At 37.6% G+C, this 24,672-nt stretch overlaps 1 protein-coding gene across 1 annotated transcript in view; it reads right to left on the bottom strand.

Moving 5' to 3' along the window:
- PLA2G4A (phospholipase A2 group IVA) overlaps positions 1 to 24,672 on the bottom strand; it is a 152,648-nt gene that overhangs the window by 40,153 nt on the left and 87,823 nt on the right. The window contains exons 9-13 of the mRNA XM_035010687.1: positions 13,661 to 13,797; positions 7,486 to 7,708; positions 6,620 to 6,734; positions 298 to 435; positions 117 to 209 (exon numbers count right to left, since the gene is read on the bottom strand). Coding sequence (XP_034866578.1) covers positions 117 to 209; positions 298 to 435; positions 6,620 to 6,734; positions 7,486 to 7,708; positions 13,661 to 13,797 — 706 coding nt within the window. The remainder of the gene's footprint in view (positions 1 to 116; positions 210 to 297; positions 436 to 6,619; positions 6,735 to 7,485; positions 7,709 to 13,660; positions 13,798 to 24,672) is intronic.

Below are 24,672 nucleotides of genomic sequence, written 5' to 3'. Positions count from 1 at the left end.
TTATTGGTAACTTTAGAACAATTACAATCTTAATGGTGATTTAATTTTCCATATATGCATGTTAAAATTTATCAATTTAGCACAATATGATCAGCAGAAACATGTTTTAACAATACCTAATTCTTCCTCCATTGTGGAACCTTTATTCTGTGAGCCAGAAACTCCCAAGACTCTGTTAAACAGTATAGAAAAGGCACTGCCCCAGACACCTGAAATAAAGCAAAAATGGAGAGTAACTTAGAATGCTCCAAGATTTAAAATAGTCAAGCAAACAAATGGTAGATTTTGATCACTTACCCATTAAGAAATGCAAGGGATTTTCTTCATATTTCTTCACAACTGTTCCCATAAAAAATTTGCTTCCAAATAAGTCAGGAGCCATAAAAGTACCATATTTAGCCATGCCAATCTCATACGGGCTAAATTCAACCCAATCTGAAAGCATTTAAAAAGAGTGTAATCTGTTAATAGGAAAATACTACAGAAATGTGCACAGTTGAAGATCGCTCCAACAATGTCTTGATTATTTTCATTTATTTAAAATATTTTTAAAAATTAACCAAATGCCTATTATGTTTATAGCACCATATAGAAGTTGGGGGAAAAGAGCTTATTGAGATGAAAACACAAACGGATCTCTCCTAATTTGTACAAACTGAATATCTTTTGCATTTAAAAGCTCAGACATCTTTTATGAAGTTCACCTTAATTCTAAAGAATGGAAAACAGAAAACTGCTAACTCAGATGTAAAATCTACGAAGGAGATAGAAGAAATTAAACTCTGATAACGCAAGCAGACTATGAAATGGAAGAAGGTATTTTCTAACATTTGCCTTTCCTTCATGTTTCTTTAATTTTGCTTATTAATCATTCTTCTGACTCAAGATTATAATACAAAGTTTTTATGCTGAGTGTCTCAAACACATGGTACTACGGTCAAAAAAGCATACTTTCGAGGAGCAGAGACTATGGAGCCAGAGCCCGTGGTTCAAATCCGTTTTGCTGCTTACCAACTACGCCAGCTTCGGTAGATTATTTGTGTTCTTTGTGTTTTAGTTCCCTAATCTATAGAATGTGGATAAAATAAGGAGATCGTAAAATTGTTGTGAAAATCTAACGTGTATAGAAATGTAAAGAACTGGGGCGCCTGGGTGGCTCAGTTGTTGAGCGTCTGCCTTCGGCTCAGGTCATGATCCCGGGGTCCTGGGATCGAGCCCCGCATCGGGCTCTCTGGTCCTCGGGAAGCCTGCTTCTCCCTCTCCCACTCCCCCTGCTTATGTTCCCTCTCTCGCTGTGTCTCTCTGTCAAATAAATAAATAAAATCTTAAAAAAAAAAAAAAAGAAATGTAAAGAACTTAGAAGAGGGCATAGCGCATTTTAATCACTCTATAAATGGTAGCCACTATTAGATTTCATGTCTATCCATGGCTATCACTGTGTCTAATTATGCATCCAAAAAGAATTCCTGGTGTCTAATTTCTACTTCCCTCACTTGCTACTCTCAGTCCTCCCCTTCCTGGTAAATGGTACTACTTTTCAGATATTCATGCCACTATTCATATTTTATCCTTGACCGTTCTTTTCCCTTTATATCTTATATACAAAAACTCAAGTTCCGTAGGCTCTCTTACCAGATATGGTTACTAACAGGCTACTTACCATTTGTCCACTGTGGACCACCATCCGTTTGTACCCTTACCGGTACAAGCTGCCATACTCTCTTCCCTGGATCTCCACAATAGTCTTCTAAAACATCTCTTCTCTATTCCCCTGCTATCTTTTTGATACTTGTAGCAAGACTGAATTTTTAAAAATAGAAATCACAGCACACTAATGCCAGTTGAAAGCTTTCCAATGGCTTCCCATTCCACCAAACACAAAAATGTGGTCAACAAGGCTTCATGATGGTCTTGTTGGTGCTCCCTGACCTCATGTCCTAACCAACCTCCCATTATGTTGGTCTTGCTCTTTCCACTTCAGCCACACAAATCTTCCTACTGTTCCTCAAAGAGAAAGCTCGATGACATCTCATTGCCGTTATGCTTGCTATTACCTTATGCAATTACAAGGCTTGCTCCTTCTTAACCTTTAGTTCAAGGTCCAATTTCATTGGCCACCCTCTGTAAAGTCCCACAACCATCCACCCTTGCCTAACCCAAAAGCCTCTGCTCTCCTTTATCCCCCCCCTTCTGAAATCATTACATGACTATCCAAACAATCCAAAACCCAAGTAACTCAAACATCCACAAATTTTTCTGCTATTCATTTGGTGGTAAAATCTGGCCTGAATTCATTCAGCAGAGAAAAAGTCTTGAAATGATGCGAGGCTGATTTTTTAATCTATCTCACTAAATATGAATATTGACATATCCTATTAGAGAAATCACTCTATTTGACTATGAGATCTCAGGGCGGTATTATGTAATATACAATGTAAGTATTTTTTTTAACTTTAAAATCTAAAATATTCTGAATTCCAAAACATCTATCCCCAAAGTTTTAGAAAAGGGATTGTGGACGTATATTTATTGTTTACTCTGTGGCAGATCATTACATTCTACTTTTGTCAAGGAAGTTATGAAATCACAGTTGGGATGAGAACACATTATAATTCATTTCAAATCAAAGCCAAGTGGCACATATACCTTTCATCAGAAAGTGGTGTGCTTTACAATGATGCACATGGAGTTAAGTGAGACATGACTAGCAATGAACCAGAGGTTGCTAGGAAAATTCTGTATCACTACAAGTAATTTCCCATCTCTGAATTTCATCTCCTTACCTTGGGTACTGAAACACAATAATTTCTCGACTAATGTCTTCTTTATTAATGCTGTGGTGTGCGCACACAGTAATTACAGACGTTCTCAAGGTAAGCTTGCTCTCTAGCCCTTACTGAAGGACCCACTGTAGTAGTATGTGACTATTATTCTTTTTGCTGTTGACTCGCACATTTCAAACTTGAACGTCTCTCTTGTACCTCCATCTACTTGTTTGCAACTTCCTGCTGCGCATTTATACTTAGACACACTGTCATCACATTGCACTATGCTTACCTGGAAAGGAACTCATCATCCTTCCTCCCAGTCTAGCTTACCTGTTTCCGTAAACCACGCTATTATAGCCCCAAAAAGGAAGTTTTTTAAACTGAAACTTCTACTCACTCACAATCAAACCCATTCATTACCACCTCTCACTGGTAACCTTTGGGCTTTTCACATCCATCTTCATCTCTTCCTATCAGGATCTCCCTGATTCCAGGCCCTTATTACAAACGCACAGTGATAGTGTTGCTTCCCATTTCTTTCCTTGCTAATCTACCCATATGAATCACCAAAATACTTTTTTTTTTTCCAGAAACACTACTTAAACAATTTTATTGCCCTGCCCCGAATTTCCCATTATCATCATCGTTGAATAAAAAGATTTCTGTCTGGAATTCAAATCTTTCTATAACTTGGCACTAATAGTTTTCCCAAATGTACCACCTACCTTCACCAATTCATACTAAGGCTAGTTTCTTTTTACTGCTTTCCAAGACCTACCTTTGGCTTCCCTTCTGAGCATTTTCTCATGCTATTTCACACAAAGAGGACCATTCACCTCCCTTGATAGACCTTTTCATGTTCAACTGAAAACTGAGTTCCATCACCCACATGAAGTCTTTCTTATGATTGCACTAAAGCTCTATGATATCTTACTCTTAGGTCAGTTCTACACACTTTAAGAGATCGTAAGATTCTATGTGTACGGCTCATTCATTTTCCATGTTTTATTTTTGTCTTGTTAATGGGATTGTAACTTTCCTGAGGAATAATACTATGTTTTTACTCTTATAGTATCTGTCAAAGAATTTAACACGATGTTGAGTTCGTAAGTTGTGCTCAATAAATGCAATTTATTACCAATGGAAATGTAAAAATGAAAGCACCGTAGTGAAGTGAAGGAATCAAAAAATATTTAACAGTTTAAACAACTAGTGTTTATTTGTTTAAAATCTTCAAAAGAGGAAAATGTTTAAAATTATTCTAAAGGGAAGAAAAACATTCTCTGATATTGTGGAAATAAAGTTGATAAAAACTTCTGTAAGCTAAGATAATTTGGTTCTTTGACTTTTAAAAATATTATTCAGATAATATTTCAAAATTTTTCCCCCTGAATATCCATTTTTTAATCTAAGCAAACTTTAAAGTAATACAGACATCTCTCTCCCCTCCCTGCCCCCCCTCCCCCCCGCCCCATAACCCAAGCTACTTGAAGCTCATAACATAACACCTTTGAATCTCTTATCTGGGTACAAGATCCACATAACTAATGCTTGATGGCTTTGTCCAACTCTGTTGGAAGAAATAGCTTTGAACCTCCTTATTGTAAAAGCTTAACAATGAAGGTTAATGGTGTATCTCTCATCTCAGTAACAATATCGCAGTCAGGCAGATGGCCCAAATCAGACACATCAAGGTCAAAAGGTACATAAAACAGCCTGTCCCACTCTAGATGAATCCAAAACATTCACTTGTTCTTTAACGATTGTGGTCAGATTTTCCACTGACAGTGGCTACTGCCTTAAAGATCAGAATAAAAAAAGGTGACTATGAAAATGTCATAACAATCATAACAATAGTAATGACACTGTATTTTATGTCTCTTTATGATGTTCCATCTTCTGCCTACCTCGTGTGATTGTCTTAATAGCTCTGTAAGATAAATCTGATGTTTATTAATATCCTTTTTTTTTAATAATGAGGAAAATAAGAATCAGAGAGATAAATGACCCACCTAAGGTATTTCAGCCTAGAAATAAGACAAGGCTTCCAAATTAGTCTAGTGCTTGTTTGACTATATCATAGTGCTTTTGGGGTAAAATGGCTTATTTGGCTGTGCACAGACTTGACCAGCATACTAGTAGAATTTATCAACCTATCTGCAAACATTCCAAGACCTCACAAAACAATAGCTGTAGGAATGCAAAAACAAAACAAAACCGATTTCAGCATGGCACTTACTTTTCCTATATGAATAAACTTCAGTTCTCTTTATGAACTTCATTACAATCAAGATCTTGCACCTTATTACTTCTGGGCATGCCATGGTTACCCCAGACTCTGAATGTATGCTTTACCCCCATTCAATAAATAAATTTGCCTTTCATATATAAAACCTATTTATAGTTAAGATCCAGACCTCTGATTTCTCATACAGCTTTCATAGAGCACTAAATTTTTAAGATTTACTTAAACTTAAGTTGGGCGTGCCACTGTTTTATGTACTTTGAATACTTTATATCATTTTTTTAGAGAAACATATGATAGGCTCATCCTTATTTAACAGATGTGGAAGCAGACTAAAAGACGTCATGTAACTTGGTCAAGGAACAATGCATAGTAACTTCTTTCTTGTGCCTTAACTTCTTTGATAATTATTGTAAATTTCCCAGATTATAAGGCCTGATAGAATGGGGGCAATATACTGTGGTGGGGAGGGAAGTTCATGCTTAGCACCTGGCTTACTACGTTCTACACAGTCAGTAACCAGAGAAACCAATATTTTTATAAAACAAAGGATTTTCGAGAATAAATCTCAGCTCTGCTACTTACTTTCTGTGTGGCAATGTGCAAGTCATTTAATCTTTCTGAGGTTTTTTTTTTTTCTTCTATGAAACAGAGATAAAAATACCTCACTTCCTGAGTTGTAGCAAAAGTTCAATAAAATAATAAATATGATAAGTGATTTCTGAACCGTAAGCGTGATGAACATTTTAGACAATCTAACTGGTAAACATCTGAATGGATGAATTCCAGGTGCACTGCTTTTTACAAATAATTCAAAATTCTTCTTGCCTGAGAGTGGTCAGTTGAAAAAAAGTGAGACTTTGTAAAATTGCAAAAGGATTCTGGATATAAATCTGTTAATTACATGCCATTCACAGTGATTTTTTTTAAGCTCATGGTGTGACTGATTTCCCTGAGGTCCTTTTCCTAAAATTACAATGAGCCCTACCAGCTATAGTGAGAAATGTTTCCACCCTGCAGATTAGGACTGCCAAAGGCCCCCAGAAGCATGAGATCACATGCTCTGAGAGCATCCAACGAGAAGCAAAGCTACAGAAGAAACAAATATTTACATTTGAGATTTAACAAAATGAGGCATTTTGTTCACCAGATGCCACAAGTACGGACTAGTACTTTTTAAGTACTGCACTATAAAAATTACAACAGTGCTTTGAATGATAAACATATATCATGTTGTCCAATTTAATGAAAATATAAGCAGTAAGCAAAAGAATATGCATTGTCTGGAAGCACTAGGCACACTATTTTGTTAAAAGCCCTTGAGAAATGAGTAACTAAAATTGAGGAGATTACAGTCATGACTTTTTTATATTTCCTATTTCACTAATTTAAATGAAGATATATTAGTAATTAACTTCATGGAATATTCTCCACAACCAGAAAATCACCTAGCTTAATATTTTCTTGTATCTTTGAATGTGTTCATGTTACAGAAAATATATGGAAACAGACAACTAAAATTGCTTATGATCTTCCGCTAATGAAACTCATGAGAAACCGCAGCTCAAGGGTTCGAGGAAATGTTTTGAAAGAGGAAATTACATACCTGCAAACATTAGCTCTGAAACATCGGGTTTAACATGGAGACAGGTGAAGAGAGGTAAAGGGCATTGACCAGAATTGACTTTTTCCTTCAAACTACTCAAGGTAATGTTCATTCTCTGTCCACAAAAGAAATAAAGACATGGTTTTAAATATAGAAACAAACACAGATAGAAAGCTATTTAAAATAGGACTTCCTATCAAGACATTTAAAATGTTTATAATAAAAATAAGTCTTACTTTTTCTAGAAATCTCTGAGTCCAAATAAACAACAAGAGTAAGCTCTAGGGAGGTAATTATCTTCATTCTAAAAACAACCACAACCTTAAAGGCTACATCTACATTTGAGCTGAAGAACAACGTGGCAGCTATGAAACTATGAAGAAAGAATTTGGACCCCGGATCTCCTGGCACAGACTCTATCTCCCCTGCTTTATCTTCCGATGAAAAGTCACACTGTAGTCATGTGTCAAATGGGCTTTTTCCAAGTGATTCCCTTTTCTGACTCTCTTTTAGGCAACCTCCATTTTTCCTCTGCCATTAAAATATTACTTGTATTCATTTCCTGATTTAAAAAGACAGCCATTGCGGTGGGGGGGTGGAGGGCTAAGGTTTAAAATGTGTATTTTTCCAAAGAAAAAGAATACAAAGTACTTCGCTATACATCAAAACTGTTACACAGAATGAGTGAGCACTAGCTGGAAATGTAGTGTTATATCTGGCAGGGAGGTATGTGCTCAGTAAACATTGTTGATAGGATCCACTGAATCAAGTGACTTTTACAAAATATATCATTTTGTTTTATTAAAACATTATGATATACAAGGTCTACTTGTATTAAAAGGACTGTAGGTTGAGTCAGGGCTTACATTGTGAATTAGTGTTTCTCCTATTAACATCCCAAAGATATCAGTAAAGGTGACAGGTTGTCCAGAGCTCTTCTTCTTCCATAGAGACTCGACATATCTTTTAACTTTCTGTGGTGTGAGAAGTAAAAGGGGGCTGTGGCTAACATTTTTCATTAGCTCTTCATTAATCTCCTCTGGCCCTTTCTCTGGAAAATCAGGGTGAGAATATAGGGTTGACATGTACCTATAAAGAAAACAAAAGATGATTAGTGAAGAGAAAGGGCATTACATGGTAGTCTCCAAAGAAGGCAGGTACTCTTTGTCATAAAAAATTAAAAAAAAAAAAAAAAAGAATGTTACAAATAGTTGGTTTACTTAATTATCTGACTGAAGATATTAATCCATTTAAGGAAAGAATGTATCAATCAGAAAGGAGCTGGTCTACAATGGAAGCAAAGTAAAAGAGAGGTCTCAGGGGAAACAGTGGATTTCCCATGCCCAATCCAGAGAGGAGGATGTCCTACCAGGCTTATGGTGCACTGTCTAGCCTCTGGGAATGGGTAATTCCTATTAGACTATCAGAGACCAATGAATACAACATATTTGAGCCATGTAAATAAACTGACTTGTCTGGAGGTAATACTAGTCAAGTAATCTGATAATTTGACTTTCCATAATGATAATCTATAGGTAGGAAATGCACTGTCTTAACTAACCTATTCTGAATGCCTAATTTTCCTGACAAATGTGGGTTTTTTGGTTTGTTTTGTTCATTGCAAACTGGGCAGAATCCTAAGTCTTGCCAATTGTAGGTCTCAATTTCTGCGCATCTAAATCTGATGGTGAAATTCTGGAGAGAAAGAAGTCTTTAAGGTAAATGCCTTCTTGTGGAGATTCTTGGCCACCAGCCATTTGACCACTTCTAATGAAACCGGAAATCAGTAGATACTACCTTGGTGTTTGATATTTAGACAATAAACATTCAGTTACCACCCTCCTTCCTGTGCACCAATATCTCTAGTATTACAGCTCTCCATACTGAACATGAAGTATGACTTTACGTATCTGTCTCCCTTACTGAATTATGACCTCCTCCAGGGAAAACTTTGCTTATTCATCTTCTCTAGCCTCAATGACTAGCAAATGCCTGGAATGTGGAAAGCATGGTTTTTTGAACTACTGAACCAAGAGAACAAAATAATGAAAGCAATAAATATCCACCATGTCATCCAACCAAAGAGTACATAAAATAGCACATAGTTTAATCTCCTGTTTCCTTGACATTCAAATCAAAACGCCTATTATAATGACTTATCTTTCCTTTAGGGAGAGGAAAAAACTAACTTTTAATGGGTCCCTGCCATGCTCTAGGCCTGGGCTGGTTAACTGCATAAGCTGTTACCTTGAAGAAACACAATAGCTTCCAATACTTCTAAGAGAGGATTGATGCATTTAAATAAATGTTCACAGTTCCCCCAATTAATACCAGAACTAGAATTTTAAAATGTGTCCTCTCCCCTGATAGGTTTTATTGTTTTTTTCTTAATGTCTTAAATAAGATTTCAGTTCTTAGAGATCAAACTACTTCCACTTTACATTAAATTATAATTTGTTATTGGATTCAGAGTTCTTTGGAGACAAATGAACAATAATTATACGTCAACAAAGGGAGACTGATGAGAGACCTAAAATGGAACACATGCTCTGAAAAAAAATTTTTTTAACAATAAAAATTCTTAAAAGATCTTTATTACATAAATTGGATTTGTAATATTTCCCAAAAACTTGTGATAAAGATAAATCAAAAAGATTTACTCTGAACTCGAGCCTGGTATAATCACCAAATATCTATAAAAAATACAGCTTAGATTGTTTGAGAGATACAGGGTCTATCCAAGTTTCTAAAACTAAGTGTCTTAGACATAGCAGGGCCTCTATAAATAGTTATGTAATGAATGAAAGGATCCTCAATTTATTTCTCTATAAATCTGAAAATATCTGCCTCTAATTTTTCAACATATTTATATGATGGGACACATCATTCTCTTCATATGAATGCATTTTAGGCTAAGTGTGAAATGTTAACAGCTAAATCATGTCAAAAGTCCACAAGGAGGGGTGCCTGGGTGACTCAGGCGGTTGAGCAACTGTCCCACTCTTGATTTCGCCTCGGGTCATGATCTCAGGGTCATGAGATTGAGCCCTTTTGGGCTCCATGCTCAGAGTCTGTTTGTCCCTCTCCACCTCCCTTTCCCCTCCCCCGACCTGCCCATGCGTGTGCTCACTCACATGCATGCACTCTCTGAAATAAATAAAATCTTAAAAAAAAAAAAAATTCCACAAGGAATTCTCAGTACAATCCCTTCTTCCAAATCACATAGCCAATGTTTTAAAATATCCGTGCCAGGCTTCCAAGGACTTGCCAAATCAGCATCCTCAGGGGTAAACATATAGAATTTCTATGCCTAAATAAGTGTCAAAATCAAGTCTCAAAAGTAACTAAAATTTGGAATGACTTGAGAAGACTCTTGACATTTGTAAAGTGAATAGCCTAAAACTGTAAAGAAATCTCTAGATTCATTTCCCCCTCAAAATGCAGTTACTTATGCAAATCTTCATTTAGTCATTAAATATGTGGTAAGTTGGAGAGACCCACTAGTGAACACGACAAGCACAGTGCCCCGCCCCTGCCCCAAACAACATATTTTCTCTAACTTACATCTTGATCTTTTAGTCTATCACCTCTTATGTGGCAACATCTCCTAATATTGTTTCATTTTGCAGTGCAGCAAGAATTCTTCAGACTGTCGAACTGAAAGTTCTCATTCTTGAATTCCATTTTAGTCAGTTTAATGAACTGAGCCCTATTGTTACAGATGTAGAGCTGCTCTCGTTTCTCTTTAGATGGTATTTCCATACAAACATGGCAGTCAAGAGCCCATAACCCCTCAGGATTCTACAAATGAAGCTGTACTGGGGAAGAGAGTTGTGCTGACTGGTTGGCTAATACTTACATGCAATGAATAACAAGTATCATCCAAAAATAATTTCGGAAATAATCACCCTAAAGGTAGTAGCAGTTACAAGGGAAGCCTTTGTCCTACATAAAATTCTCTTTTGTGATCACAGAAAACTTTTTGGGAGGTCTAGGGCTTCTCCAAATATTTCCGTATTACCTCATTTGTGTCAAGTAATGGTCATGTGTCAGCAGAATATAAAAACTTACACAACACAAGAGTGTAATTTGTTTATCCAAGTCTTTCCGAATTCCTTCCTTTGAACTTTACCTTCTCACCTATACTTTTCAAGAGAAAATTAACATGAATCATCCTGACCACCTTTTCTTCTGTCTCAGGAAGTATCTCTTCTCTCCCTGATGAGCAGCTTTCACTTGTGTTTTTTATCTTGTCCTGTCCTGTCTCGGTCTGAATCTTTTTCTATCCATGAACCATCTATTTCTTTATCTTCCATCTATCCTTCTACACTGTTTCCTTTACCTCAGACTTCTACATAAATGTCCAAGTTTCTTAAATTCTGAAAGCAAAACAAAACCAAGACGCTTCCCTGATTCCTATATTCCCTTTCTTGAAAGAATAAACAGCTCCTAGTAGGTTTACCCACCCATCTTTCTTCCTTTCATCTTCTATTCACTTCTTATTTGCAATTTCATGGTCAAAAGTCCTTTTTATCTACTTCAGTGATTCTTGCTAAAACCACTAAAGAGGGGCACCTGGGTGGCTCAGTCGTTAAGCGTCTGCCTTCGGCTCAGGTCATGATCCCAGGGTCCTGGGATCGAGCCCCACATCGGGCTCCCTGCTCGGCGGGGAGCCTGCTTCTCCCTCTCCCACTCCCCCTGCTTGTGTTCCCTCTCTCGCTGTGTCTCTCTCTGTCAAATAAATAAATAAAATCTTAAAAAAAAAAAAAAAAAACCACTAAAGATTTCCAAACCCAGCTCTAAGCTAAGCTGTTCACAGATGCTTCGTTCTATTAAAAAACCCACTACTTTTTGAAGTACTCTCCACCCTTGACGTCTGGGTCATCTTTTACTTGATTCTCTTCTCCAACGGCTACTTTGTATTGTCCAGCCTTTCCTTTTTTGGTCCATTAACTTTTGGGATGTTCTAGAGTTCCATGAACTAAATTATTGGTGGTAATAACGGAAGTGGTAAAAGTTGGTGAAATTGCCAAGGGTGCGGTGTGTAGATATAACAGAACAAAAGGGAAGTCCTGGAGGAAAGCTCACATTAGGAGTAAAGCAGGGAAAATAGTGAAGATAGTATGGAGGACAGAGCAGTCAGAGAGGATGAAATAAAAACCAAAAGGCAGAGGAGGAGGGATTTGAAACAGGGACAGTTATTGTGTGAAATGTCCCAACACCCAACCTCATCCTCCCGGACTCCACCAGAGAGTCAAGGAGGAAAAGAACTTCAAAAGACACCATTATATTTGGAAATTAGGTGGTTGCTCGGTGAAAGTCAATTGTAAGGATTTTAGGAGTGAGTGGCCTTGAAGGAAATGGAATAAGAGAAGGCTAATCTTGGAGAAATTAGACAATGAAGGATAGAGGAGAAGTTTATGTACATATAAATGTGTGGCCTGTGATATTTAAATGATTGGCCTGTAACATTTACAATTCTCTTAATTACATTTTGCAGGACTTGTTTTTAGAACCTGACAGGAGAACAGAAGATGTTGCCCTAAATCCATAACTAAAGCAATGACTGCAGCTCTAATTAAGCCTAAACACACACTATTATACCCTCAAATCAGCACCCCAAATCATACCTACTGTCTTTATTAGATGAGTTTAAGAAAGTAAGTAAGCTCCTTGCAATGTATTAGTCTGTGATGGACCACAGGAATCTAACAAATAGTGAATTCAGAGAAAGAAAACCACTTGAAGAGTAATAACAAAATGCTTGAGGAGGCAAATTAATCTAAGGGTCCAAGTTTTTCTGTCATATTACTCATTAAACAGGCAGGTGCCTGCTCTTTACTTCAAGGGAAAGAACAATGATGGGTTACACCCTTCTTTCAAAAGAGATAAATCGTTTTGAGGGTACACACAAAGAAGGTGGCAACCATCATTCTAAGTTTTTGTTTCTTAGTTAAAGAATCTGATTCCAAATATTTAAGAAACTATAGATTCTTTATACGTGAATCTCTATGTAAGAACATATAGCTGTCCAAGAGAAGGTTATGGTTTAGTTCCAAGAATCCTAGACTAGGGAATCAAAAGCCTGACTTTACATGCTGGTTCTGCTAGTGATCTTGGACAAATCCCTTGGCTTCTGAGTCAAATTTTCTTTAGTTGAAAAATGAAAAACCTCAGATCCATCTCACAGGATGAGAAAGTACAGAAATCTTCAAATGCTAGACATACATAATATAGTATTATGATAGATGAACTTTACTATGGCTGAATGATTAAAAAGACTTGTAAGTCAAAGTCAGACATTTTGTAATAAGGTGACACTCATAGTTGAGACACCTGAGGAAGAACTAATATTTGATTTTCAGTGTGCTCCCGTGGGTTAGGCAAACCAAAAAGTACATAGTAGATTCTTTGAACATGTTTCATAAATGTTTGTGAAAAGGCAAATCTACAGTGTACAAATATTTTATGTACAGATGTCTTACATCTCTATCCAAATTTAGCTGAGCTTAAATGCATATAAAGGATTAATTTCATAATTAGATGTGAATCAGTGAAACATTCCGTTTCTACATTCAAAAGTTGTTTTTCTTCTTCCATATACTAAGGTATCTTGCATTTCATTCTATTTGCCCTAGAGAAGAAAATGAATACCTAGTGAATCATGTAGACTTAGACACGATTGCTGAAAGATTACAAATCAGCAAATTATAGAAGATTAAATTAATTATGGGTGGAGCATGTTATTTCACCTCTGTGATATTTACATAGAATTTCAATTGATCTATTTTTTAATTTTATGTTTAACTACATTTTAAGTTACAAATAGGCTTAAAGGGAGTAAATTTATGATGAGTCATCATTAGGTATGAATTTGCCTTAAAAAACATTTTTAAGAAACAAATTATTGCATCAAGCTGGAACATTTCAGCAATTTGAAGTTAAGTTTCAATTTTCTAAATCCTTTCTTTTCTAAGGTTTCAGGTAGATAAATGCTAAACATTTTGCATGATATAACTAAGATTTAAGATGTATACTAACCATGTGGAGCCAGAAAGGCCAGCAATGTAGGTAGAACAATCTAAAATTCCCGCTTCATACAGTGCCTTGATCACACCTGAGAAGCCGACCATGGCTCGGAACCCTCCGCCTGAGCCCAATATGGCCACCACAGGCACCTGGAGTGATGAAACACAGAGATCATTTCTAAAGTCATAAAATATATTCCCTTTTAGTTTCACTTTTCACGTTATATGTTCCACATTTGGTAATAAAGAATTGTAAGTTCACTCCTACTTTGATAATATCTAATTTTTTTAAAAAAGAAAATGTTTCATATAAGAAAATTAAGAATTAATGTCTATTAGAAGGCAGATGTTACTCAAATACCAAGTAACTCTATTTAGAAATAACAACAACCATAACTCTGTATTTGCCTGACCCTTTGCAGTTTTGGGCTTGCTTTTGGGTGCACTTTTTTTTTTTTTTTTGATTCTCTCAAAAATCCTGTAAAGTGAGCAAAAATGTCTTTGCTCATTTTGTAGATGGAAGTTCTAAAATGCTGATATTATTTGTGTAAGATCTATTTGCTGGTAATCTGGAGTTAAGTAAGCCCCATGCCCTCTTGGTCCAGAATTCTTAGTGCTTCTTTATGCTGACTCATTTCAAAATATACACTATTAAAAAAGACAAGATCTACAAAATCTATTCTTTAATCTGTTAAATAAATCTGACTGAGTGTTCTCTTTCAGGCATCACAGGCAGATCCGGAGAATAGAGTTTATTTAAGTGAGGCAGAAATGTAATAATAATTATGACAATATGGGCGCCGGGGTGGCTCAGTTGGTTAACTGTCTGCTTTCAGCTCAGGTCATGATCCTGGAGACCTAGGATCAAGTCCTAGTTCAGGCTCCCTGCTCAGCGTGGAGTCTGCTTCACCCTCTCCCCCTACCCCTCTCCTCTAACTCGTGCTCTCTCTCTCTTTCACTTTCTCTCAAATAAATAAAATCTTTTTTAAAAATAATTATTATGACAACAATAAAAATGAGATAGATGACATTTGTTGCGCTCTTACCACCTGGTAGGAACTGTTCTTTTTTTTTTTTTTTTAAAGGTTTATTTATTTGAGAGAGAGAGAGCATGAGCAGAGGGAGAAGGAGAAGCAGACTTCCCACTGAGCAGGGAGCCCTATGCGGGGCTCGATCCCAGGACCCTGGGATCATGACCTGAGCCGAAGGCAGACGCTTAATGACTGAGCCACCCAGGCGCCCCAGGAACTGTTCTTAGCACCTTACAGAAACTGTCTCATTGAATCTTCACAAAATTTCTATGAAGCATCTATTTTATAGGTGAGGAACCAAGGCACCTGGAAGCAAGACCTTGAAGATTTGTTCAGAGTCATGCAACCAGTAAATAGCGGTCAGGAGTTAAACCACAAACTCCTATATCCAGGCTCATGCTAATATGCCTTCCTAAAATAAAGGGCTACAGCCTAGGAGTACATGAGGTCCAGAAAGTCTGGTCAATTCCAGTCAGAGAAATTGAAGTGGTGAAGAAAGCTTCAGAAATAAAAAAGAAACCTGAGCTTAATTTTAAAGATGCACAGTTATTCAACAGGGAGGGATGAGGGCAGGGAAGGAGGCCATTCTGGAAATGGAAGCAACATGAGTCAACCAAGAGTTTTTGCAGGAGAGAAGCAGAGTCTGTCTGCAACGTGACTAAAACACAAGTGCTTGTTTGGAGAGGGAGAGACTGTCATTTTCTTTGTGGTCCTGGACCATTATTGCTCAAGAGAGCTGGTGGTTTCTCTCTACCCTCGGGCACAGTTCTCAAAATGTACACAGCTGTCTGGGTGTCCACAAGGTCAAAACTATTTTCATGAAAACAGTAAGATGTTATTTGCCTTTGTTCATTCTCATTACTTCATGAGTCTATGATGGAGTTTTCTAGAAATTATAGGATGTGCGATATAGCAAGGGATTGAATTCAGAAGCAGATATGAGAATCCAGCTGCTTTCTGTTAAGTCAAACAACAAAGATACTTGTAAAAATGTAAAACAGTGCTGCCCTTCTCACTTTTTTTGGTTCTTGAAAATATGGTTATTTTCATAAAATGTCGTTTATATTAACATGACAAGGACTTGTTTAAAATAAAGTATGTATTTTAATAAGTTTTCTCAGTTTTCGTTTTTCATACGGTAGATATTCATAGGTGTAACCCATACAAATAAAATCTCTTACAAGTTCTTGATATTTTTTGAGTATAATGCATTTCTGAGACCAAAAAGTTGAATAACTACTGCTCCAGAATACCAGGCATGTGGTGAGTACAATCTAACATCTTCCCGGAAAATTCTGAGCCTGTTGAGGATAAGGGTGGTGGGGAGACAGACAAGAGAATAGGGAGCAGATGGATGGAAATATTTACTGGACGGACAGAGGCTGACGTGGAAGAACAGTCAGATTGCTGGGGAGTAAGGGTGTCTTTTGTTTGATGTTGTTTCCCAATAATAACTATTAGCAAAAGAAAATTAGAAGACTGAGCAAAGAGGGAGCAAATGTATTAAATCACGAAGGAATTCAAAGCTTTATAAGAAACAAAGTGAAGAAAGAAATCCCCATGGGTGGAAGAGCAGAAGCTGAAGTGAGTGGGGATGATGTTCTGACTGGAGTGAAATCAAAATTGTAATACTGTTACCAGGTTTTATTTTCTGAATTTGTGACAAAGTCTCATTTGGAAAATAAATGTACAAATCACAGAGTGCATGTGCAGAGAAGAGCTCAAGTACTTTTGCCAGTTCTTTTTTTTTTTTTTTCTTTAAGTGGGCTCCATGCCCAGTGTGGGGCTTGAACTCAAGACCCTGAGATTAAGAGTCAGATGATCAATCGACTGAGCCACCTGGGCCCCCCACTTTTGACAGCTCTATCTTATCTCTAATAGTCATGGTTTTATTTTCTTCTGAGGCATGAATGGGAGACAACAATTCCTCCTTTCTTCTACCCCTAGAGCGGAGCTTAGGAGGAGAGAAATAGAATCAAGGCACATTTACAAGGAGACTCTGGTGACTGAGCCGCTGTTAGGCATAAAAGAGGAAGGAGGGTGGTAGACTGTTAGGTTTTCTAGCTTTGCTCTCAGCAGATGACACTGTCATTACCCAGAAAAACCCCAGGGCACAGGCTAGCTGAAGGGGAACACTGTACTCAATCTCAGAAATGCAGAATACAGGACGTGAACGCATTCTGTTGCAAGCACTTGGATCCTGATCCTTGGGTGTTCACTGACCAATGTGACAAATACATCTATCCATGGAATTATTATTTTAGAACCGGAAGGACCAAAAAGACTATAGAACTGTTATATATAGAAAGGGAAATCTGTAGAAGTTAGGTCTTAGTGGAGGTAGGAAGTGAAGAGTGGGACACCTAGAACTCGTTTCCTAATCCAGGGTTCTTCTCTAATACCGAGTGGCCCCAAACTGGAAGAGCCTAGGCATCCTAATTAGGTTCAGACTGGAGACTTCATTCATGAAAACACACTCCAGCATTTGGTGCAATGGAGCAATTTAAATGGCTCTGAACCTATGTATGTTTAGATGCACAGAATGCTTTCAAACATAAATGTTTAAGTTGTAAATAAAGTAAAATACCTAATTTCTTAAAAACTTGTCTGGAGAGGAAAGAAAGCTAAGATAGGAAACGGAAGTGGGTTATAAAGCAGGTGAATGGAGCACAACACAGTATTAGCTGTCACAGTAGTTGTAAGCAGGCCAGATAAGAAGTGAGAAGGAGGAATCTGAATTAGGCCTTGAAAGAAGACTTGAGTTTATGGGCAATGTAATAATAACAGTGAACATTTCCTGTTGTCATGTGCCAAGTACTGAGTCTAAAGTCAGGCCAAGACAGTCATAAGCAGAAAAGGGCATGTGATTTGGGGACCAAAAGATCAGTTTTCCTATTGCAGCAGGAATATACTAGGGAGTTGGAAAAATAAGATTAAGAAGGGCTTTAAGGGAAAAAAATGATTAAGGCTGATATTCTAGAAGGAAGAAGACTGTTTATATTCAAAACTCATTTAGGGGCATTTGAGCCTGTTGATTTGGTTACTTGTAACATTGCATTATTGAAAATAACATTAAACCCAATACAAATCAGATACGTTAGAATAAGAAAATTCTTAGTAACAGCTTACACTGTTCAACATACAACACAGAACTGCACTGTTGTTCGGCGTCAGATTTAATAAGAAAAGTTGGAAAATTGAACATAAGACTTTCTCTAATGCTGAGAAAACAGCTCCCCAGATGTCCTTCTTCATAAGCCACTAGCCCAACACATATTTATGAATGTCTATGTTGTTAGGGATTTTCTGGAAGTAGCCACTTACTAAACTGGAATTCGTTATTTATATAACCCATTGTTTTCATTATTGCTTTGCAGTAAATTCTTAGAGTTTTCAGGTAAGATTTTAAAGTCAGATATCTGAGCTGCTAGCAGGTGAAAGAAGTATCAGATACTTGTACATAAAAATTGAATAATCAAATACTTGAATGACTATGGAGATTAAAAATCTCATCTGCATTTACTACACATGAATTAATCTGTTTTTATGTGTATCATTTAATTTTCACAACTCTATGAGGTATATATTATTACCTACATTTTAAAGATAAAATAATTGAAACACAAAGAAGTTAATTTTTCCATATCACAAAGCTAGAAAGTAATGTCCTGTGGACTCAAAGCTGGATGTTTTCTTTTCCAAAGCTTTTAATTCACTCTGCTCCTTGATCTCCGAAAGCTTTCCCTACAACTAACCTTGTGACCCAAAGCAAAGAAAATCCTCCTTGCACTCTGTTTCCTTAAATGTAGAAATATGGGGTAGAATTAACAACCTTGAGGCCTTTAGCTACTAGTAACACTCCAGATTCTATAACTCATACAGAATATGAATTATAAAACTATAAAAGTATACATTTTTATTAACATTAAAAAAGGGAGATTCGACTTATCAAGAAAATACTGTATGTCTGGCATGAGCACGGGCACTTTCATTCAATTTGTTTCATCTAATTTTCCCAGCCCTTGAAAGGAGATCATCACTTCCATTTTTCAGATGATGATGTACTCAATGCACACGAATACCTCGTCCACACACAGACGCAGCTAATTGGTCGTAGAACCACGACATGAACTAAAGTGTCACCGACACTGTAATTCACTCTTTCCTTTTACTCAGTGTTGAGAAAAAAAGAGTAATCTTTGCTGAAAGAAACCATTTGATATTTAGTTAATTTATATTTCAGATTCATGTGTCACTTCGGATGATATCAGCCGAATTTTACGTAATAAATGAAAGCTAAATTTGGATGTTTTAATAGCCTTGGTCATTCTGAAATAACTTTCAAAGAAATAACTGAGGAGTTATAAGAAGCAGCTGTTAGTCCTGGCTCAAAATCTAAAAGAATCAAAGAAATGTTGTTGACAGGTTTTAGCTTATATTTAGACCTAATAGCATCAGTATTTGTGCATAAATGATATCAATGAATATCTCTCATACTTTTCTCATATGATAACAGGAAATGAATTTTCACTTACCAAAAATCCTGTGGTTTTGGTTAAATTACCTTGATGCATGGGCATATGGATATTATTAAGTTCCTCTCTGGCAAAAGAAAATTCTCAAGTGCCTACGGATTTTTTTTTTTTTTACATTTTCATAGATTTTTAAGGTCTGAAAATTATGTAAAGACTTTTGCCTCCTTGGCTCCTGTATTAGTCAGGCTTCTCCAGAGACACAGAATCAACAAGATGTATCTAGCTACCTACGTATCTAGAAAGAGATTTATTATCTAGAATTGGCTCGTGAAATTAGGATGAATGACAAGTCCAAATCTGCAGTATGGGCCAGCAGGCTCCAGAACCAGGAAAGTCAATAATGTGGTTCTAGTCTGAAGGCCAGCAGGCAGAGACCCAGGAGAGCCAATGGTGCAGATGAAGAGAAAGGCAGTCTGCTGGAGAACTCCCTCCTGCTCAGGGAGGCTGATCTTTCTGTTCTATTCAGGCCTTCAAGTGATTGGACAGCGCCCACCCACATTATGGATGGCAATTTACTGACTTGAATGTTAATCTCACCTAAAATCACCCCATTTCATGTTTTAAAGAGGCAAGAGAAAAGTATGTAACTACCTCTGTGCCAAAACTATCAAGTCTTAAAAACGATGCTCAAAATTATGAAAAATACAAAGAGAAAAATTTTTCCTTGGTAAATTATTCATTTAACAAACACTTCTCACTTAAGTGGGAAAAAAGTACTTTTAATATATAACTCTAGTGATATTATATGAAAGTTCACTTCATTACAAAGTATTTAGTAAGATACTGACTTAAAATATTTTACTTACAGTACTTTTTAAAACACCAAGTCCAGTTGATTAAATACACTTTTTAATTTCTAAGAGAGTTTATCATTTTATTGACTAGTATGAAAGAGGACTATAAGTCAAAAAAGTTAAGTATTAGAATTTCCTATGCCAGTTCCTTGTTAGTATCATAATAGATGGTTATAATCATTTGAATTGTTATGTACTTGGGTTTGGGTTTTGTTAGAAATTATCACTTACAAATAATTCCTTTTTTTTCTTCTTGTGGATAAAATCAGGCAAATAAAGAATGAAGATGCCACAAACTCTACATTATTGAAATTGATTTCTATGCCCTTTAATTTGCCCCAAATCATCTTTCTGTTCTTGCCAGTTTGGAGAAAAATATGGTACTAATGTCAAATCAGAACACTTTCTACCTCTGTTTTTACTGAAAGTCAATTTTCTAAAGTGCCAACCAGCTCCCGGCCTCCGGGACCCCAAGCACAAGTCGAAACACCTGAACATACATTGAAGGAAGTAGCCAAGACCTAGTTTTGCAACCCTCAACTGATCATTCCCCACCAACTTATAAAATGGGTCAGAGAAGCTGTATTGAAAATGAGAGCACCAACCCTGTAAGTATAAAGGAGAACCAAAAAAAGTAGCACTGATTTTTTTAAAAAGATTGAATGAGCATATCACAGTGATTATCCCAATATTAAAACTGTTTAGGCTTTAGACTGCTTGTTTGTGCATCCTAGGTCTTTACTCATAATAATTATTATTATTTATGATTATCATTATTTTTTAATTAGAGGATAGAAGCAAAGATGACAATTATTGAGTCTGATTTCCCAGTGCATCTCCACAGTATTGGAATAGTAGGAGTGGACATGTCTGCCCAACTGGGTAAATGGTAATCCCCACAGTGGGCTTTGCCTCCCCATCATCCTGTGCCCAGTACTGGCCCTCCGAAGGTGCTGTCTGGTCCATTTCTGGTCAGGAACTTAGGCAACCTTTGTACACAAAGGGGAGGAACTCGCTGACTTGGTTTGCTTCAAGAAATGTACAAAAAGTAGTACATATTCTCTCATTTCAACCTATTTACAATTTTTTCCAGCATAGCCATAATTTCACATGCAAAATTTAGAAAGTGAGTTTACATGAAATTAAAATATATTATTGTTACTAGCATTTCGTTTTCATCCAGCCCCCGGCCCTTTGAACCCAGTAAGCTCCCTCACATAATGCCCATTTGATTTATAAAACAAATTTAAACCTGTAGCAAATCCAGCACCTGTCCCCATCTGCCTCCTCCCTCCTTGCTTGGACACGTGTGTTCCTGCGTGCCTCCCCCTGAGCCTGTTTCCCTGAGAGCTCTGTAGTATTCAGTAGTCACCTGCCTTATAGTGGACAACCCTACAGAGTAGAGTCTGGGTCTCTTGGACATCTACTTTCTAGACCAACTCCAGCTCTCTTATTCCTTGGCTATTCACATCCTACCACTACTTCAGATGAGAAAAACCCTAAGTCCACCTCGTGAGTCCTGAAACTTGACCCTTGGAAGCCCACACCTGCTCAGTGCACCTCCCTGTCCTCCACTATTAGGAATTCCACACTGTCTGCCCTGCAATATTTGCAATTTGAGAGGGGAATAAGAATTGATGGTACAGGTTCCTGAGTGGCTCAGTGGTTAAGCGTCTGCCTTTGGCTCAGGACATGATCCCAGGGTCCTGGGATCGAGTCCCGCATAAGGTTCCCTGCTCAGGTGAGGTGCGGGGTGGGCGGGGGGCGCTTCTCCCTCTCCTTCTGCCCCTCCTCCTGCTCCTCCTCTCTCTGTCAAATAAATAAAATAAAATCTTCAAAAAAAAAAAGAACTGATAGTACAAAGTTCTGTCATCACAACCAAGGTAGGAAGCAAGAGGTAGAATATTCTGGAAAATGGAAACAACATATACAAGGAATACAAATTCTCACTGACTACCCAAACCTGACTTCTATCACCTCCTTCAGGAACTGTTTTGCTTTGCCTCCTCCTCTATCACCAGATGGGCTCTCTTTGCTCTAGTTTTTCACTTAATTTATATGACAAACAAGTACAGAATAGCACTCACAAAATGTTATTATTTAAGGTCCACTTTATACTTCACCCAACGCCATCTATCTGTTTAAAATGAAGTTATTTCATATAGTCTGCCTTGAAACACTTTCTCTTTTACTCTCTGATGAAGGTTAAAGTAGAATTCCCTTCTCTTGCTTCCCCACTATTCCAATTCTTAGATTTTAGTCCCCCAACCAGCTTGGCTTTGTTATGGTCAGTTACTAGGGAACAAAAACTATAGAGTAGCATTTCCCTTCACATAAGACTCTAATCTGGAAACTTCATCTGACCAAAAGCTATTTTCAGACAAGAAAATTTATAAGAATGGCCTCTAAACAATCCAACTATGCCAAAAATCCCCATGTACTCAGTCTTACAGATCTTACTCACAGGTAAGATTCCAGGCCTCTATTCATAGAGAAATTACACTAATCAGAGACACTGTTTTAACAACAAGCTTGCTTATCAGATTTGAATTCCACAACAATAAAGCTGAAAGAGAAAGGAGTGGTTTGAAGAAATTACTTCAAGGAAACACATAAAGCATGGAGAAATGGCAGTTGATTGCAAATGAAACCGACATGAGAACATTCAGATCAGTTCAATCTGGGCAAGGAGTGACATATTTTAGAAAGACTTCCCTCCAAATGATTCAAATTGATAAATTTTTAAAACTTTTTTTTATTGAGAACACATTTTTTTTTTTAAGATTTTATTTATTTATTAGAGAGAGAGAGGGAAAGAGAAAGCACAAGTGGGTGGGGAAGGGGCAGAGGCAGAGGGAGAAGCAGGCTCCCTGCTGAGCGAGGAGTCCAATGCGGGACTGGATCCCAGGACCCTGGGATCATGACCTGAGCTGAAGGCTGATGCTTAACTGACTGATCCACACAGGTGTCCCAAGAATACATATTTTTAAAAGTCTGAGTACTTAAGAGGGTTATGAGGCACCTTAATTATTTGACTAATTCATCATAATATGTCTTATAGACAGAAAAGCTAAGATTTTATTGAATTTAACAATGATTGCCCTCGGGTGTTATACAGCAGAACAGCAACACTCAAGTAGTATAGTTACTATTTTATTGAGCAACTACTATGTGCCCTTACAGATTGTGCTGGAAGCTTATAAGCAGTAGTACTTATCCTTTCACCTAATAAGAGACATAGTCTCCATTTTACAAGTGAAGCACAGAAGGGAAGGAATGTGTCCTAGTTTATAGTGCCCAAATGTATTCAACATTTTAATTTGACACTGAAGTCCTAAGCTGGATGCTGTCTGTTTGTTGAACACTGGGAACAAGACAAACACAGTCCCTGCACCGAGAATTAAGTAGGACTGTTCTTTCTTTGTTGAGCATGACAACATGACAGCCTGTTCCACATACTGTAAGGAGGATGATTAGCCAGAACTGACTAGAAGGTGAAGGCTCATCAGAGAGCAAGGGAATTGGGAGCTTAAGAGACCCCTGACCACGGAGTAACATAAAAACGGGAAACTCTCATGTGTGTTGTGGGACTGGGTGGTTCTGAATATATCTAAACTAATTATTTTGGACAAGAGAAAAAAACTCTAGGCCAACCAAAAACAACTACAGTAACAGCTTTAATTCCAAGAATGACTTCCAAAAACATGAGTTTAACATTTTTTGAAGAATATTCCAGAGAGAAACATAATTACTTCATTCTCCATCTGTTGCAGAAAAGCCAGTTTGTACGAATATTAGGCCAAGTTTCATTTTCCCAGGAAGACTCCTTTTCCCACAAAACAAGGAATCCATAGGGGGGTTGCAGCAGCAACTTTCCCTTTGCAAAAGGAAAACCTGAGGACAAAGGCTGACGGGACATCTGCACCAGTATGTCCCACATACATTTCTAATGGAACAGTTCACACTGGGATCTTTTCATCCAAACCCTCTCCTCAACCTGTGCCTCCTCCATAACAACCCGATACTGTGTTCTTCAGTTCTGAGTCCCTGATCCCTCTCCCTAGTTAACTCATCCCCTGGATGCAGCACCAAGCCACTGCCCAAATCTGTGCCCTGACTCACACAACACAAGATTTACTGCGTGTCTACCATGTGCTAGGAGCCATGCCAGGTGCTGGGAATATGAAGGTAAATAACACAGACACTGTCCTGATCTTCATGAAGCTTATATTCCACTGGAGGAAACAGACATGAGATGAGTATCTGTACATGTATGTTTTAAGTCCGAGTGTCATCAATGCTGAGAAGATAAGGTGCGTATTTGTGCCACTGAGAATATAACTGAGACCTAATGGACATGGGGGGAAGGATGGAGGCTGTTGGTGACTGGGACAGTCCCAGAAGAAGCTACATATGTACTGCTTAAAAAACGGGAGGGAAGGTGCCAGTTACCTGAAAAGCAGGTGGGGTGGGGAGAGGGCAGGTACAGGGAAAGCACGTTACAGGGAGAAGGAACAGTGTCTGGAAAGGCACCAGCTGGGGAAGGGTTCTGAGGAGATGTGGAGTTAACCCAATGAAGGAGTGTGGTGTGAACTGGAAAAAATGGGAGCTGGAGAGATGCTGGGAGGCCAATCCTGAGAGCAGTGGAAGGATTTTCAGCTCTGG

The sequence above is a fragment of the Mirounga leonina genome, unplaced genomic scaffold, assembly GCF_011800145.1.
Source record: "Mirounga leonina isolate KUSES-001 unplaced genomic scaffold, KU_Mleo_1.0 Mir_154, whole genome shotgun sequence".
NCBI lineage: Eukaryota > Metazoa > Chordata > Mammalia > Carnivora > Phocidae > Mirounga > Mirounga leonina.
This window is presented reverse-complemented; position numbering and strand designations above follow the sequence as displayed.